The sequence below is a fragment of the Cynoglossus semilaevis genome, chromosome 16 (genome assembly GCF_000523025.1).
Source record: "Cynoglossus semilaevis isolate Cse_v1.0 chromosome 16, Cse_v1.0, whole genome shotgun sequence".
In the NCBI taxonomy this organism is placed as follows: Eukaryota; Metazoa; Chordata; class Actinopteri; order Pleuronectiformes; family Cynoglossidae; genus Cynoglossus; species Cynoglossus semilaevis.
Genome location: NC_024322.1, coordinates 3256842 through 3271844, shown reverse-complemented (window position 1 = coordinate 3271844; position 15003 = coordinate 3256842). Strand labels below are relative to the sequence as shown.

General features: G+C 40.6%; 2 protein-coding genes across 8 annotated transcripts in view; one reads left to right on the top strand and one right to left on the bottom strand.

Moving 5' to 3' along the window:
- The window catches only part of slc9a2 (solute carrier family 9 member 2), a 9418-nt gene extending 543 nt beyond the window's left edge, over positions 1-8875 (bottom strand). The window contains exons 1-13 of the mRNA XM_008328115.2: positions 8406-8875; positions 7513-7727; positions 6726-6974; positions 5043-5293; positions 4746-4963; positions 4280-4479; positions 4092-4181; positions 3930-4000; positions 2986-3153; positions 2779-2884; positions 647-763; positions 462-552; positions 6-179 (exon numbers count right to left, since the gene is read on the bottom strand). Coding sequence (XP_008326337.1) covers positions 6-179; positions 462-552; positions 647-763; positions 2779-2884; positions 2986-3153; positions 3930-4000; positions 4092-4181; positions 4280-4479; positions 4746-4963; positions 5043-5293; positions 6726-6974; positions 7513-7727; positions 8406-8673 — 2218 coding nt within the window. The 5' untranslated portion in view covers positions 8674-8875. The remainder of the gene's footprint in view (positions 1-5; positions 180-461; positions 553-646; positions 764-2778; positions 2885-2985; positions 3154-3929; positions 4001-4091; positions 4182-4279; positions 4480-4745; positions 4964-5042; positions 5294-6725; positions 6975-7512; positions 7728-8405) is intronic.
- Positions 8876-9123: 248 nt separating this feature from the next.
- inpp4aa (inositol polyphosphate-4-phosphatase type I Aa) overlaps positions 9124-15003 on the top strand; it is a 13421-nt gene continuing 7541 nt past the window's right edge. For 6 of the 7 annotated variants that reach the window (XM_008328075.3, XM_008328074.3, XM_008328073.3 and 3 more), the window contains exons 1-3: positions 9124-9560; positions 14394-14611; positions 14728-14772. In XM_008328075.3, coding sequence (XP_008326297.1) covers positions 14512-14611; positions 14728-14772 — 145 coding nt within the window. In that variant the 5' untranslated portion in view covers positions 9124-9560; positions 14394-14511. Of the gene's footprint in view, positions 9561-14036; positions 14612-14727; positions 14773-15003 lie in introns of those variants that run through there. The other variant, XM_025064050.1, reaches the window with a different exon arrangement.

Genomic DNA, 15003 nt, shown 5'->3' with positions numbered 1-15003 from the left:
TCCACGCCCGGCTGAGCTGCTCTCGCCTCTGCTTTCATTCAGTACATCCACAGAAGGAGCTTCTTTGAGAGTGTCCAGCCTGTGTAGAGGCACCATGGCTCTGGCGGAGGAACGTCCTGGCTTTGTAAATCGAGAGTGTCTGGATGGGTAGGCCACCTCTGACATGGTCTCATGATCATCTGTAGGTAAAAAGTCACGGGCAGATGTAAAAATTAAGAAGACCAAAAATAGTAATTACAATACATATAGGTATATATTATATAGGTATATTATGTTAAATCATTATTCATTCTGATCCTATTCATAATACATTACAACAATAATAATCATCATCATTTCATCAATCATCATCGACACTTCATCATCAGACATGTAAGACAATTCATTTGTCTTTTTTTACTACTTACTTTTTTACTAATTACTACAATTACTACTGCTTTATATTTGCTTTTAAAGCTTACCTGCGGTGCTCTGTCTCTTAGCAGGGAAAAACTTTGAGTCCAAACCTTGTCCAGCAGGAAGTGAAAAGTATTTGTGTGACTTTGGCACAGGCTGAGAAAAAAATAGATTCAACAGAAAGGAGCTGAGTGATGGACAGTAACATGTGAGGTTTTAATCAATCTTTAAGACTTGGCGATTTTCTCACTGGTGACTGAAAGCTGCCAGGACGTATGCTGCGACGGATGCTGGCATGACGTCTGATCAGAATCTCTCTGGTCTGGGTGTCGTTTGGCAGCGAATGTTTACCTGTAAATGCTACAGTCTAAACAAAGACAAGAAAAAAAGAAAAGAACAGAAATCACTTTTACATTAGATGGAGACCTTAAAATGTGTGCTTTTTAGATCAGGATCAGAGATCTACAGGGGTCCTCAACTTATGTCCGTTTCTATGGCAAAGTCAGAACTCAGTAGATCAGTACCTACATCACTCACGCTAACACAGTGGTGACATCATCAACTAGGACATAAATCATTTGTATGGAAATAAGTTGGAGAGTTTTAACATGAAAGTTCGAAATAATGGAACAAGACAGATCAGCAGAATCTTCTTGGTTACTGTAGGCGTTTCATTTGGTAACATCCAACAAATCGTTAGTTTTAATCCTAATCCTTCCACTGGTGACTTGGACTCATTTAAGTTTTAGTTTTTATCTCATCTTTTTTGCAGTCTAATGGCAACTAGAATTCCACCTGGTTGGTGATACAGTGATAACAGCCATTTAGTCTTTCCTGGCGAGACAAGTTCTTTCACCATGTGATGGAAACAGACTGGCCGTGTTTATATTTGAATAAAAATGAGTCTCATCTGCTTCACAGCTTTTTGTTGTTCTTCATAACAAAGCTAGTGAAGAAACCTGTGTAAAGGCTTGAGAGGAGACGGCATTCTTCAAAGATCAGGTTTCTAGACCAAAACCGACCACGCCCGTTACAAACTGTAGAATTAGTGCCTCCCCCCCTAAAACAAACATAGTTGCGAGCAGCCGTTACGATCTCTGTCAACATACATCAGTCCCGCAGCCATGAGTTGGACCTAAAACAAACATAGCTGCCCTTTTCAGGCACTAAGTGGTGGCCATTGTTGCTCAGTGCTGGCTTGTTGTCAACACAATCTGGAGGTCAACATTTAGAGTCACATGTGGTCCCAGAATAAAAAGAATCAGTGGGGTGACAAACACGTCTAATGCACACAGTGAAACATGAAAAATGAAGAGCAGGATGTCAGAGCAAATACCTCCACTGTCTAGTGATGCAGGGTGTGTGTGTGTGTGTGTGTGTGTGTAAAGAGGTGCGGTGGGCGACACTAAAATGTAAGATATGTAAGATCAGACATTTGGTGGACAGGAGCACATGCTCTGTTTATCCACACAAGCTTTTCCAGTGATGTCACTGATGGAAAACCACCGACAAAGCAACTACAGTCTGTGTCTGTGCAAAACTGTGACAGGCGTCACAGACAGGACCACAGTGGAATGAGGGAAGTGTCATCAATCATCTATTATGTTGTGTTCACTGTCCATGGATTAACGTGGAAAATGGACAGAAAATACTGCCACACACCAATCAAGTCTGTTTAAAATATAAACTTTAAAAGTTTATATTTTAAACAGACTTGACTTGAATATTTCACTATTTTGGTTAAGTGTTCGAGATCATTTTCAATCCTTCATCGAAACGTTTTGTTAAATAACATGGAGCCAACGTGGTTGTTTCACAGTGTTTAGCAACATTTAGCACTTTTTGGGATAGCTGTAGTCTTCGCTTGGTTCCTTTCCATTCCTGCGGCTACTTGTTAGTGTTTTGCTACATGTTCCTTACTTTGAGGGATTTCTGGTTTCAATTTTTGGCTACTTTAGTAATTACCTGTTTAGCCTTTTAGCCATTTCTTGGTTAAATTTAGCTTTTGTTTCCACTCACTTAAGTTTGATGGCTACATTCTGCTATTTTTTAATTACTTTTTTAAAATATGGAATTGAACCTTCTCACTTTTTAATGTTTTGCTGTATTTTTTTTGAAGGTATCATTGGGTTATTTATTTTTTTTAGCATTATTAAACTTGAAAAGCTTTTATTTTTTGCCATATTTGTATTTTCCCTTCTAAGTGTTTTTATTATGTGTATTTCACAGAATCCTAATAAAGTAAAACCCATACATATGCAAAAACACTTCAATAAAGTCTTACCAAAAAATATAAATAATATCATATATTATAATACAATATAATAATATTAGTATAGTGAAAGAGATTTTTTTTTCCTTATTCAATTTGTCATTTCTTACCCGTTGCCTGATCTTATACATGTTTTTGGACAGGATGTCGTGCATCTTCCTCAGGTCAGAGGCCATGAACTTCTTCTTCGGCTGAGAAGGAGATTTCTTGTCCTCACTGAAAAAAAAAAAGATTCATCTCAGCACAATTCAATATATCCATCTCTTATTAGACACATTAATGGAATATACAGTATAGCCATGAGAAAGGTTACATACTACACAGAGACGACAGACGGTGCGGCGCTGATGTCTCCTGACACCGTGTCCAGGATCTCCATGGCGTTCTGCAGCTCCAGCTTCTTGTACAGGGCCACAATGCTGGACTCAGCACGACTGTCACGGATCAGAATCCTACGCAGGATTCGATTGTTGAACTTCATAAACCTGTCGTAAAGAAGAAGGAAATCTTAGGTCAAAAGAGACAAGGCGAGTGTGTGAAAAATGACAGTGTGTGAAGTGTATTAATAAGTCAAGGTCATAAAAACAAAGGTGCAGATCACCTGATCAAAACACTATGATCTACATCAGTGCAGCATTGAACATTGTGTACAGTTGAGTGTGTGTGTGTGTGTGTGTGTGAGACTCTCTTATAAACACTGTGTTTGAATTTGGAAATTTACACTCGGAACTTGAAGAACCAGTGTCACAGGATCTACATGAGGAGTGTGTCAACAAAGCCGACGGGGGGAAAAGGAAGAGAAGAGGAAAAAAGGTGGGATGGGGAAGAAGAGGAAAAGAAAAGACAGTGTCCTCCGTGAAACATCTGTGTTGTTGTTGTTAAAATTATTTAAAATGTGCCCATTAGACAGAAAAAAAAACCATACACACATCAAATGTGTCTTTTGCGTTAGTAAAAAAAAAATCTATTATCTTTTTAAATATTGAATTCATATGATTCATTAATATTATTCAACTACATATAAAACCTAAGTCATGTAGCAGTAATAGGAAAAAACTGTGTTGACAGTGGAAGCTGAACACGACACCAGCGTCTGACCAGTCACCAACATTCTCACACACCGAACAATGGCTTTGTCAAACAAAACCACAGAGAGAGGAAATAAAGCAGAGAAACTGAAGCTGGCACTGCTCCTCCAGTTTTGCTCTTTAGATTATTCCTTATTTCCTGGGCCGAGCTCTGAACAAGGAAATGTCCTTACTTGTCCTTCCAGTAGAAGTGACTCCACTGTCCACACAGGTCCTCGATGCCTGCTATAGTGTGTTCCATGAGCTGAAAATCAAATTAAAAAGCCATAAGAACTGCCCCCAAAAATTGTCTTTACACTACATAAAATAAAGCCATTTTTATAGCAACGTCATACCCGGCAGTGGACCTCTACATTAATGGAATGCAGGTCACGGTTAGTTTTGCGAACGTTGATGAACTCGATCAGAGGACGGATAGTGATGCCCTGAGGACAGGAGGGAAGGACAAAACAAATAAATAAAAATCAGAGGAGGAAAAATGCTCTAGAAAACAGTCCAAACAGTTGAGGTTTAGACAACATACCTGCAGAAACACAGTGAATAGGATGATAACGATGGTGGCTGTGACAAAGAGCTTCTTGCGAGCAATGGTGTCGGGGAGAGTGAAGGCCAAGGCGAATGAGATGGCACCTCTCAGGCCACCGTAGGCCAGGCCAAACTGATCCTTTGTGTTGAATGGTATGGTGCGGAAAGGGTTAATGATCTGTGTCAAAACCAGGATGCCTGCAAGGGAGGAACAATGCTGGAATGAACCAAGTGGTACCAGCTGGAAAACAGAAATCTTCAGAAAAGTTGGTTTTAATCTGGTTCTTTTGGAAAAACATCAAGAGATGCTGACCTGAATGGAAGATGCTAATGAATGATGATGATGCAAACTAGCAAAACTGCATTAACAATCATGTAAAATATATGCCTGTGTAGGTTTCAGTCATCCAGGTCATCTAATCCAAATATAATTAGATCGAGTAACACCTCTGCCCTCTGCTTACCTAGGCCTCTCCATACGAAGGCAAACAGCAGCGTGAACAGGATGTAGCCCCAGTTCCACTCATGTTCTGTTGTAATAGTGACCACTCCGAGGAAGAAGAAGATGAGTGTCTCAGAGATGGTGCCCAGCATCTTCACCACATGGCGAATGGTAGTGCAGGAACGCTGGGAAACATTTTCCTCCACGTAGTACTTCATGGTGAGTGCACAGCTGACGATGCTGCAGGAGAAAAACCAAGCACATACTTCTGGCTGAAATATTCTAGATCATGAAATATTTTCAAAGAAAGTCTACTCACGCCATGATGGATGAGATGGCAAAAAGCTCAGCCACTAAATAGGCCAAATAGCTGTACATGAAGATGAAGAGAGGCTCAATTTCCCGGACCTTGGAGGTAAACCTCGTGGTGAATGAAGCTGCGAAGCCAAACAAGATGCCGAACATCATGCCCCCGAGTCCCACCACGAAAAATCTGGCCACACCCAGAAAAACATCCTCCGGCTCCACAACTGGCATGTCCGCCACGAAGCTAAACATGTTGTACAACACCTAAAACAACAGCAAGAAATAACAGTAAAATATTTTTCACTAAAAGTTAGCTAAGACAGCACTGTTTAATCTGGTGTGTCTGCTGTATTGACATGTGTCATGTGACTCATGTGAAGCTACAGTATGTGATGGCACTTTTTAATATATTGTTTACATCTGTGTCTACCTTTCACCTCATTCATGTCTCTGGATAAATACAAAAGTGTTTGTACTGTTTGGGTCTGTGTGTGTGTGTGCGTGTGTGTGATGGACTCTCCCAGTCTCCTGGGTAAATGTTTGTCTTCTCCTGCATCAGCTCCTGAACCACTGTGTACTAAACAAAGGAGTCCCAACACCAAAGATCAGAGCAGGTTAGTGTGGCTTCTCTGGGCGTTGTTTTTTTCCCCCACAAACATGATCATAAAGGGGGGAAAGAGGAGGGAGAAATTTGAGCATGAGCTCACCTCGGTCTAATTTGTGTGTCTGTTTTAAACCCCTCCCATTTAACCAAATGATACCGAAGAAACAGGTCTGACAGCATCCACAGAATCAGCCCCATCAACGATTCTTAGCCCTGGGTTCTGGTCACTGCTGCTGTCTGTCAAAACCTTTCCTCACTTTCTGTTCATCTGAATAATTTTCCTGGATTTTGCACCATTTGTTTTTGTAACAGAACGTCCTCCTGAAACCTAAGCTGTGACTTCAGTTTCTTGGGACAGAAAAGGTTCAGATAGCACAATAGCAAATCTGCTGTTTCATGTGGAAATTCAAGGCAGAAAACAGGTTGGTAGAGTAAAGCTCTAGGTTTACACTGGTCTCCATAGTCAACTCTAATTATCTGATTGTGTTCTTTGAGTGGTTTGACCAAGCCTAGGAAGCTAAGGCTCAAAAACAAAATGAAAAAAGTCCTGGTGAAATGCAAATGTAGGTAAATTTTACAAAACCTGAGTGCACTTCTGCCATGTTGTTTGATTGTTAGGGCATCATCATTAGAAGTATTCTATGATATCATTTTCAAACTGAACAGTGGAAAAAAGATCTTTGAAAGTTGGACAGATTTATATCAAACTTTGCAAAATATCATCCATAATAAGGCCCATAAATAGCTAAGCAATCATTAGCATTAGCACAGAAGGAGCTAACAAACACAGTACTTGAGTAAACAACAAATTTAGCTAAAGATAAGCCAGTATCGACATATGATAAACTGACGCTAAAAATTAAATGGCATTAAATAAACATATTTAATGTATATTCAGAAAATGCTATTCTTACAGAATAACTCTAGTCGGATGGTTTTATATTAAAGAAACGACAAATGTGCTTCTTGTTCTGTACCTTCTCATAACCGGCAGTTTGACAGCATATCGTAACAAGTCGCAGCTTGACTGTTACAGAAGAGTGACAACGATCATTCCTACCACAGCAGCAGCATCAGTCTGAGCCAACTCACCACAGTGACAGCGTCGTTGAAGAGACATTCTCCAAAAACCACAATATAGAGCTGTTCGTTCACGGACACGTCCTCAAAGACGGTCAGCACGGCCACGGGGTCCACGGCCGAGATGATGGAGGCGAACAGCAGGTTCTCCTGCAGGTTCACATCTTGGACTTCAAATGCCTCGATCTGACATATGGCAAAGAGGGACATTCCGATTCCGATGCTGTTCCATAAAGTGCCCACCACTGCTAACCACAGCACCTGCACACACACACACAAACACACAGAACGTCAGACATACTGTCTGTAGTTTGGCTATAATAAGAGTTTGATAGAACTGCACACAATTTGGAGACATAAACAGCAAATTGGTAATGGAAGCCAAAGTCAGCTAAAAGTTAGCCAAAATAGCTAAGATAGATTGTTATGATTTAAACTAAACTAATGGTTTGACTATGAAAAATTATTTAAATTTTTTTTGTGAAAAAGGTCAGAAAGGTTAGCTAACTTACCCAGAATTAGCCGAAAGACAACAAAAGTAAGGGTAGAAAGGGCAAAGGTCAGACAGATTAGCTATACAAGTAGCATAAAAACACCTAGGTTAAATCTAGAAATATATTAAATTTAAATAACCACATCATATCTTAATTAGGAAAAACAGTTAATAATTATTAGCAAAAAACCAAACTGAAACAAGGACTCAATAAAATGACAATTAGAATAAAGAAAAACAGACAGTTCACGCAGAAATGGTTTAGAGCTAGAGGAAAGTTGCTTCAATGTTATGCTCATTACTCACTGTGCCGATGTTCTCAAAAAACGGCCTGGTGGGCATGAAGTAGCCGGAGTCCAGGACGATGGGGGGCAACATGTACAGAAAGAAGACGTTGCTGGAGAGAGCAGCAGGGGGCTCCTCTTTGACAGAGTGCATGATGGCACCAACAATCAGACCAATGCTGATCAGAAGACATGACTCAGGAACCCAGATGGTGATCTTGTGATAAACATGGAAACCTGAGAGAAGGCAATGACAATGAAGATGATGAAGAAGAATACATCTACTATGAAACCAAGATCTGAAAAAGAAAACTAAATCCATGATGATTTCCAGATACGAAGATAATGGTTAGCAAAGATGGCAGGGAAACCAGACTGTAAAGTGCATTTCCCCCTAAATGTCCAGGGTAATTTTATTAATTAGATTTAAGTATAAAAAACACCAGGGCTAACTTTTAACTGCCATCTTTGCTACGTTTTTTGGCTACATTTACTTTTGTACCTTTGGCTAATCTTGTGCTAGCTGAAGCTCTAAGCTATTTTGAAAAAAAGTATTCATAATGTTCAGTGAGTTTCAAAAACAGCTCGTCTTTGCTATTTCATTAACAACCTTAGGTTATTTTTATTTCTTTATTTTAGTGCCACTCTAAACTATTTTTGTTAAACTCTGATGTGAAATTAAATCTAAACTTCCTGAATACATGGAACATGCTAGAAAAAAATTGTACTCAATGAATGACCTTCAAAAAGTAATTAAAATAGTTCAAAATGTTTTCAATGAAATACAATTAGGGTTCGTTTAGTTAAAAGTGTCATTTTTCATTTTAAAATACATTACTGAAATCAAATTCGACCGCGTTAGCTGAAGTGCTCTTTTATATGCTTTAATTTCTGAATACGTGTCCACGGACTCACCAATCTTGGCGAACGAAGCCAGCAGCACCCAGAGAGTGATCTCAAACGGGATTTGTATCCTGGGATAATCCATAGTAAACACGGGTAAATTGGACGTGTCGGCGTCTGGATATGCCTGAGGAGCTCCATCAGGTTTAGCCGGGGGAACTATGGTGACACCGCCGGCTGGTTGTGGAGGAATTTCTCCTCTAGATCCATGAATGAAGCAAAGAAATGTGAAAATGACTAATAAAAGTCCTGCCCTACGCGTGAAGGTGTTTGCATCCATTTTGCCACAGTCCCTACAGAGAAAGTCAATGAAGAACTCCAGGCCGTTGAAATTTGCTCAGTCCATCTAATTAAATAAATATTATTAATGAAAATTAATTCTCCACCAAAGCTTGATCAGTGAGATCTAGCGGCATCTTCTACATCCACGCTCAAAGACCTTCTCCACACTGCTGCTCCTTCACACTGTCTCAACGACACACCTGAGTTTTTACCTGCACTTTACTAGTTCCTATGCTCAAGTGGGCGTGGCCTGATACTTGTGCTGATTGGCTGTTACCTGAGGTGGTTCAACTGAAGGCACTCTCACACAACAACGTCCACTGGAAACTCAGGACAGAACCATTACTACTGTTGTAGTTTCGGTGACACCAGGTCTCAGTTTCAGATTAGAGCTTCACTAATACTGACAGTTTTCATTCACGATTTCGATAGAAAAAAAAGAGAGATTATTTTGCCATTATTATGATGATTTATTTTATTTAAGCTGCTTCGATGATTAAACAAAATAAAATGACGCATGTTTTCACCAGATATAATGAGATTAATATAGAATAAAATGTGTTTTAACATTTAGTAACTATTTTATGGCTACATTTGGTTATTTTACTATTTAATTTCTAAACTATTTCAAGTGTAACAAAAGAAGGCTTGGACATAAATAATTCTATCCAACTATTTATATGTGGTACAATTTATCCGTGCAAAACAAGACAAACACTGCCCTCTATTGGACAAAATAACAAACAGCAGGAGGAGGAGGTTTTATTATTACGTTGGTCTGTGTCATCACAGGGAGTCAGGGCGAGTCTGAGCCGCAGACGTCGACGAGGGTGGAAACAGGATGCGCATCAGTATGAGAAGAAACCATCGTTTTGTCCCCTAAAGGTATGAAACATCACATTTGTATTTCCTTATTTCCTCATTATAATCATTACCACTCGGGAGTGTCGAGACCGTTAGATCACTGAGTAAAGGATGTCGCTAAGGAGCAGCAGTAGCACCAGAATAAGGCGTGTTTATTTGGAAATCCAGCTTTTTCCTGATGTTTGTTTGGATGTTGTGATTTTTTTTTTTTTTTGTGACCATCTTTGTTACGGTACATTTCCGAACAGTGTGTCCACCCTGCTGCAGCATCATCACCATCAGCCGCCAGTGAATGAGCATCATCACATATCATGACGCAATATTTTTGTTATTGTCCACAGTATCCCGGTCCACTCTCAGCTGTTGATGATTTAACGACTGATAGAAATAGATCTCCATAGGACACCGGTGCTCTGCCTTCATCCCACGTCATCTTTCTTACACTTACAGCCATATACAGACTGAACAGACCAGCTCCCAGCTTCATACAAGGCTAATGTATAACAGATACATAACATATTCACTCTGTATTATTTAAATAAATATACAGAGTGACGTCTTCTCAGATGCTCTAAAGACCATTATGGCTTAGATTTGTTTTAGATTTGTACTGTGTTATTAATCCAATCGTTTGAGACTAGTTGTTATTCTCGAGACACTGAGATGTCATGACAATACTTTAGCACAGGTTTGTTTCAAAATAAAAATACAGTTTGCATGAGTTGACCTGAAATTCTCGACCTTCAAAGAAATGCAGTCTTCTCAGGAAATACACATCCACAGAGTCCTGGTAGGAATGGAGTTGTCTGTTGTTCATTTAAGTGCTTCACACTTGCATGACTGATGCAAGGTTTAATAATCAACCAACACTTAAGAGAGAAATTACTTCTTTTTTTTTAGTTTATTTACATGCTCTTCTGTCATATTTGTTGACTGGGTTTCTTGCTTGCTATGCTAACAAAATATATGATTGTTTTGGGCTCAGAGAGCAGACAATAACACTCTTAAGCGTTGTTTCCCAAAGACTGGGTCGGGACCCTCAGGTGGGTCGCAAGAGTTTTTTTTTTGGGTCGTGTCGCATCATGTTTCTCAGGAGTTTACGAATAATGTCTATTGAAGGTTTGTGACTTTTAAAATACGGGTCCACAGGACAAAAGTTTGTGAAACTCGCTCTAGGCCACATTTTAACCTGTTCTTAAACTGACATTTTTGTCCCATGTGCCCCATCACCTACCAATACAACATTATGGAGACAATTCTAATTCAAAGACTAATTTGGTTTCCTCTCAACAGGATCAAAAATGACAACATTGTCCAAATGTATTACTGTTAAAGATCTGACACTAAAGTTTGAGGCCACGAAAAATCTCCAGAAAAAATATTTACTGATGGTAGTACTTACATGATAAGTAACCTATTTTCTATCAATCAAAACATAATAATAATAGTAGCCTTCCACTGGTTTACTGCTAATTTTGATCTCCTTTCCAGGCCACGGTTTGTCTGTGTCCATTTCCTAACTGGGTCTATGAGTAATATATAGCCATCTTTGTCACTCTCCTCCTCCTCTGCCTCTCTACTTTGGCCTCTTCTCTCAGTGTTTTTGCACATGATGTCACTTCCTTCTGATGTGTGCTTACACGTACTTCACTCAGCAGTAAACTGAGGGTTCTGCTTTGATCATTTGGATCAAGTGATCAAACGGTGATTGATGAATTAGCCTCCTGCTGCTGCTGCATCTATTTAGAGGATGCTTGGTTACTACGCCAATTCCTCATCAAATAAATGGCCGTGCGTCTTACTCAGGGGAGTGCAGTTTGGCACGGCTCAGCTCTGCACTGAGACTTCATCAATACACGGACACTGAGAAGAGCAGCGGGGTTACAGGGGGGGGGGGGGGGGGGAGACGTCTGGAGCAATGAGAGACAGGGATGATGACTGGGCAGAATGAGGTGTTTAAAGGAGGTTAAGAAGAGGATGTTTGACACAGAGAGAGGCACTGCAGTACAGCCGGGGATGACAGTATCTGCAGGGGGAACAGCTGTGTTCACTGCATAAACTGGGTCCTTCATGTCTCTACCAGAATTCAGTACAAGCTTTAGGCAAAACAGTTTAATATTTATGATTGGAATTCTGCCTAAAAAGTCCAACGAAACTTATTGCTAATCTTTGCAAATCCATAGAGTAACTTATCCAGAGGTTCTTAAAGCTAGGTAGTCGCATAGAAAACACAACATTAAATAAATGTTAGGACAGAAATATTTAGCCATAAATGACCAAATTATTATCTCAGAAAAAACTAAACTTTAGCAAAAACTTGGCTGAAATTGAACTGAAGATAGCTAAAACAAGCTAACAAAATGTCACCTCACAAATAACTAAACATTTAAATGTTAACTAAAAATTGTCTCCCAAAAACAAAATTGTCATCCATCCAATTGGATGGCTCATTATTAGCTAACAATGCTTTCCCACCAATACAAAACATACACACACTCCCGCACACACAGTCAAATGTCACCATGGACAGCAGCTGCTGTTTTCAGACTCAGCCTCTTGCTCATTGGCCCGTCGTCAGTGTGGGTGTTTGCTGTCAGGGGCCAATAGTCATCTGAAAGAGGCCCACATCTCTGAGTTCTCCAAAAGAAAAGACGACTTGATTAAAAAAAAAAAACTGAACTGCTTTCAAATGCTGTAGCTTATTGTTGCGTTAAATAATCAGAACATTGTTACAGTGACTGCTCTGATTTGAGGAGCGTTGATTCTGAAAACAAAATCCAGGTTAACTGGCTAAATGATTGGTTTATACAATATGAGTGTTTATTCAACTGTACATTAGATAGATGGATGATGATGGATGATGATGGATGATGATGGATAATGGATAGATAGATAGCACTTTATTAATCCCTCGGGAGTTCCCATTTGGAAATTTATTGGCACGCATAATGCTTGTTTAGCAGAAATACACACCACAGCATTATTACCGTGTTTTACGGACTATAAGTTGCTCCGGAGAATAAGTCCACCAGTGCCCTCTAGCGGCTGTCAGTGTGAAAATAATGAACAAAATAATGAACCTTATGAGTCTTTGTGAAATTAAACTCCATTATCATTCAGCCTCCTGCTTTTTGGACGTCCCCACTGTCCTCGAAACAGTTATTCAAATCTAAAGTCACTCATTCTAAATAGTGATTGATTTGTTATGGAAAAAACATTTTTCGTCGTCGGTCAGACTGGCTGCCTGTGTGTCACAGCCGACTGATCCTCTGATGATGATCAGTGGCTCATGTGGTGCAGCAGTGAGTCCACTGTGGGCTTCCCAGAGAGTTTCCCACAGTGGCCCCAGGCAGCGGAGATCACAGCACTTTAGAAGACGAGTTCTCACTGACAGGCTGGGCCTCGCGGCCTAATGAGGCAGAGCATGAGCGCTGTAATTATCATCTGCTCCGGTCTCACATGACGAGCTGGCAGAAAGAGAGATTAAAGTGCCAAAGATTATCACACTCTCGCTCTACGTACCAGTGTGTTTGTGTGTGTTAATGGGGAGATGGTGGTCTGGATGACAAAACAAGACTCACGTGTAAAAATAGACCGGCGTGGCAGAACTCCTCACACTTGAATGCACCTCAGCAGCACACGCTGAGATGTATTTGTGTATCGTCATTGTCACAGTATCACACAAACAGCTGCACACATACACACACACACACATTATCTTCATCCACCAGCTCTGTGCTTTCATGGCTGAGCAGGAAGTCGCATTTATTCCGCTTGATGGCTCCAACACACACTGTACACACACACACCATGGAAGAGGTTTAAGTCAGTCTGACAGGACAGACAACCATTCTTCTTTTTTTCTAACGCTGCTGAAACTCAACACAACTTTCACAGTCTTTGACGATTTTAAAAAGCTTTAGAGCACACAGCAGACCAAGAACTGGGATCACAGGGTTATTTTTTGCCAGATTTTACCCACAATTCCTGTGCCAGTCTGCACTGACCAGGGACACCATGGCTAGTTGTCAGTAAATCTGTTTGAGTCAAGGGGAGTGAAGTCCTCATCTGTTTACTGAGAAGAGACATGGACATATTCACTTTATGCTCTATTGATTTGTGAGCTTTGCTCCTGTCTTTGTCCCTGATGTTAAAACACCTCCAAACTGCTGACATTGTTGACCGATTCAAACCAAGTACAAATGAGGCCAATGAGACACTGAACACGGCAGAGGATCGGTTAGCTGGATGGTCGCAACAAATTACAACAATTCCTCTCCAGGAATTGAACCCTCGACATCACACCGCCAAGAACAATGAGCCACTAACAACCTGTAATCGTCTCTCTTTTTTTAAACACAAGTGACAAATAATGCACTTCTAAAACTGAGCCCGACACTCACAAGAACATCAGCTGTAACCTGACACCAGGGGGCTACGTCGTTCGGACTCCATCTTTGTGTCTCTGCACGCGCCTGTTATCTTTTGTCTGAAAAGAAGAAAAACACAGCTGGTGAGCTCAGTGTCAGGAGATGTGCAGAAATGTTCTTCTGCTCCTGCTGCAGCTGCTGCTCAGCGTGTGAAAAGTCACACATTGCTCAAAGAAACTTCTCACTGCGTACATTTGCAGCTTAACATAGGGCAGAGGAATAAGTGTAACAGCAACAGCAGCAGCAGCAGCTACACACCAGATTACACTGCATTCAAGCAGCCATTTATGACTTTAACCTTGTAAGAAAGAGGTGGTAATATGATGCTGAGGATGTGTGCTGCCCTGAGGCTGTATATTATGGGCATGTTTCTAATTTTGTAAGAATAAAGTTTAGTCTTTTTCCTCATGTTTTTCTTCAATAGATAAGTGACCGTTTCATCCAAACCAGAGGGAAGCCAAAGATACAGCCGACGCTGTCCTGCACTCCAGTCTCTGTGAACTAAAACCTGTTCTCTCCCCGACCCCTGACGCGACGCCACCATGGCCGGAAAAGAGCGCAGCCCCCGCCATCGGCCGTGGTCAGTGTACCGGGCCAACACGTTTGATCTCTCAGCTGAGATGATGGGGCTGGCACTGGCAGGTAACTTAGTAACTGCTGCCATGGTAACCTGCTTCAGTTCATTGATGGTAAATGAGCAGGGTGTGTTTTTGTTAACACAGCTTTGTCCGACTCATTTTTATTTTCTCTGTCTTCAGGCAACAGTCAGGATCCAGACGAGCCTGTGCTGGAGTTCAGTGTTGGTGAGTGGAAAAAAAGCAGCCAAAACAGTGGAATTTTTTTTTTTTAATTTTGTTATGAAGTTCAACAAACATCTCAGTTCCTAATTTTTTGAATTTTCTTGGGTGTCAGGCTTTAGTAGAAGGGCTGAATATTATGGACGTAGACCTGTGATTGTCCAGTGCTCATACATCCAGGGAACACAGTGACTAAATTGTTTTCTCTCACTGCTGAGCATTACCTAGTGACCATCC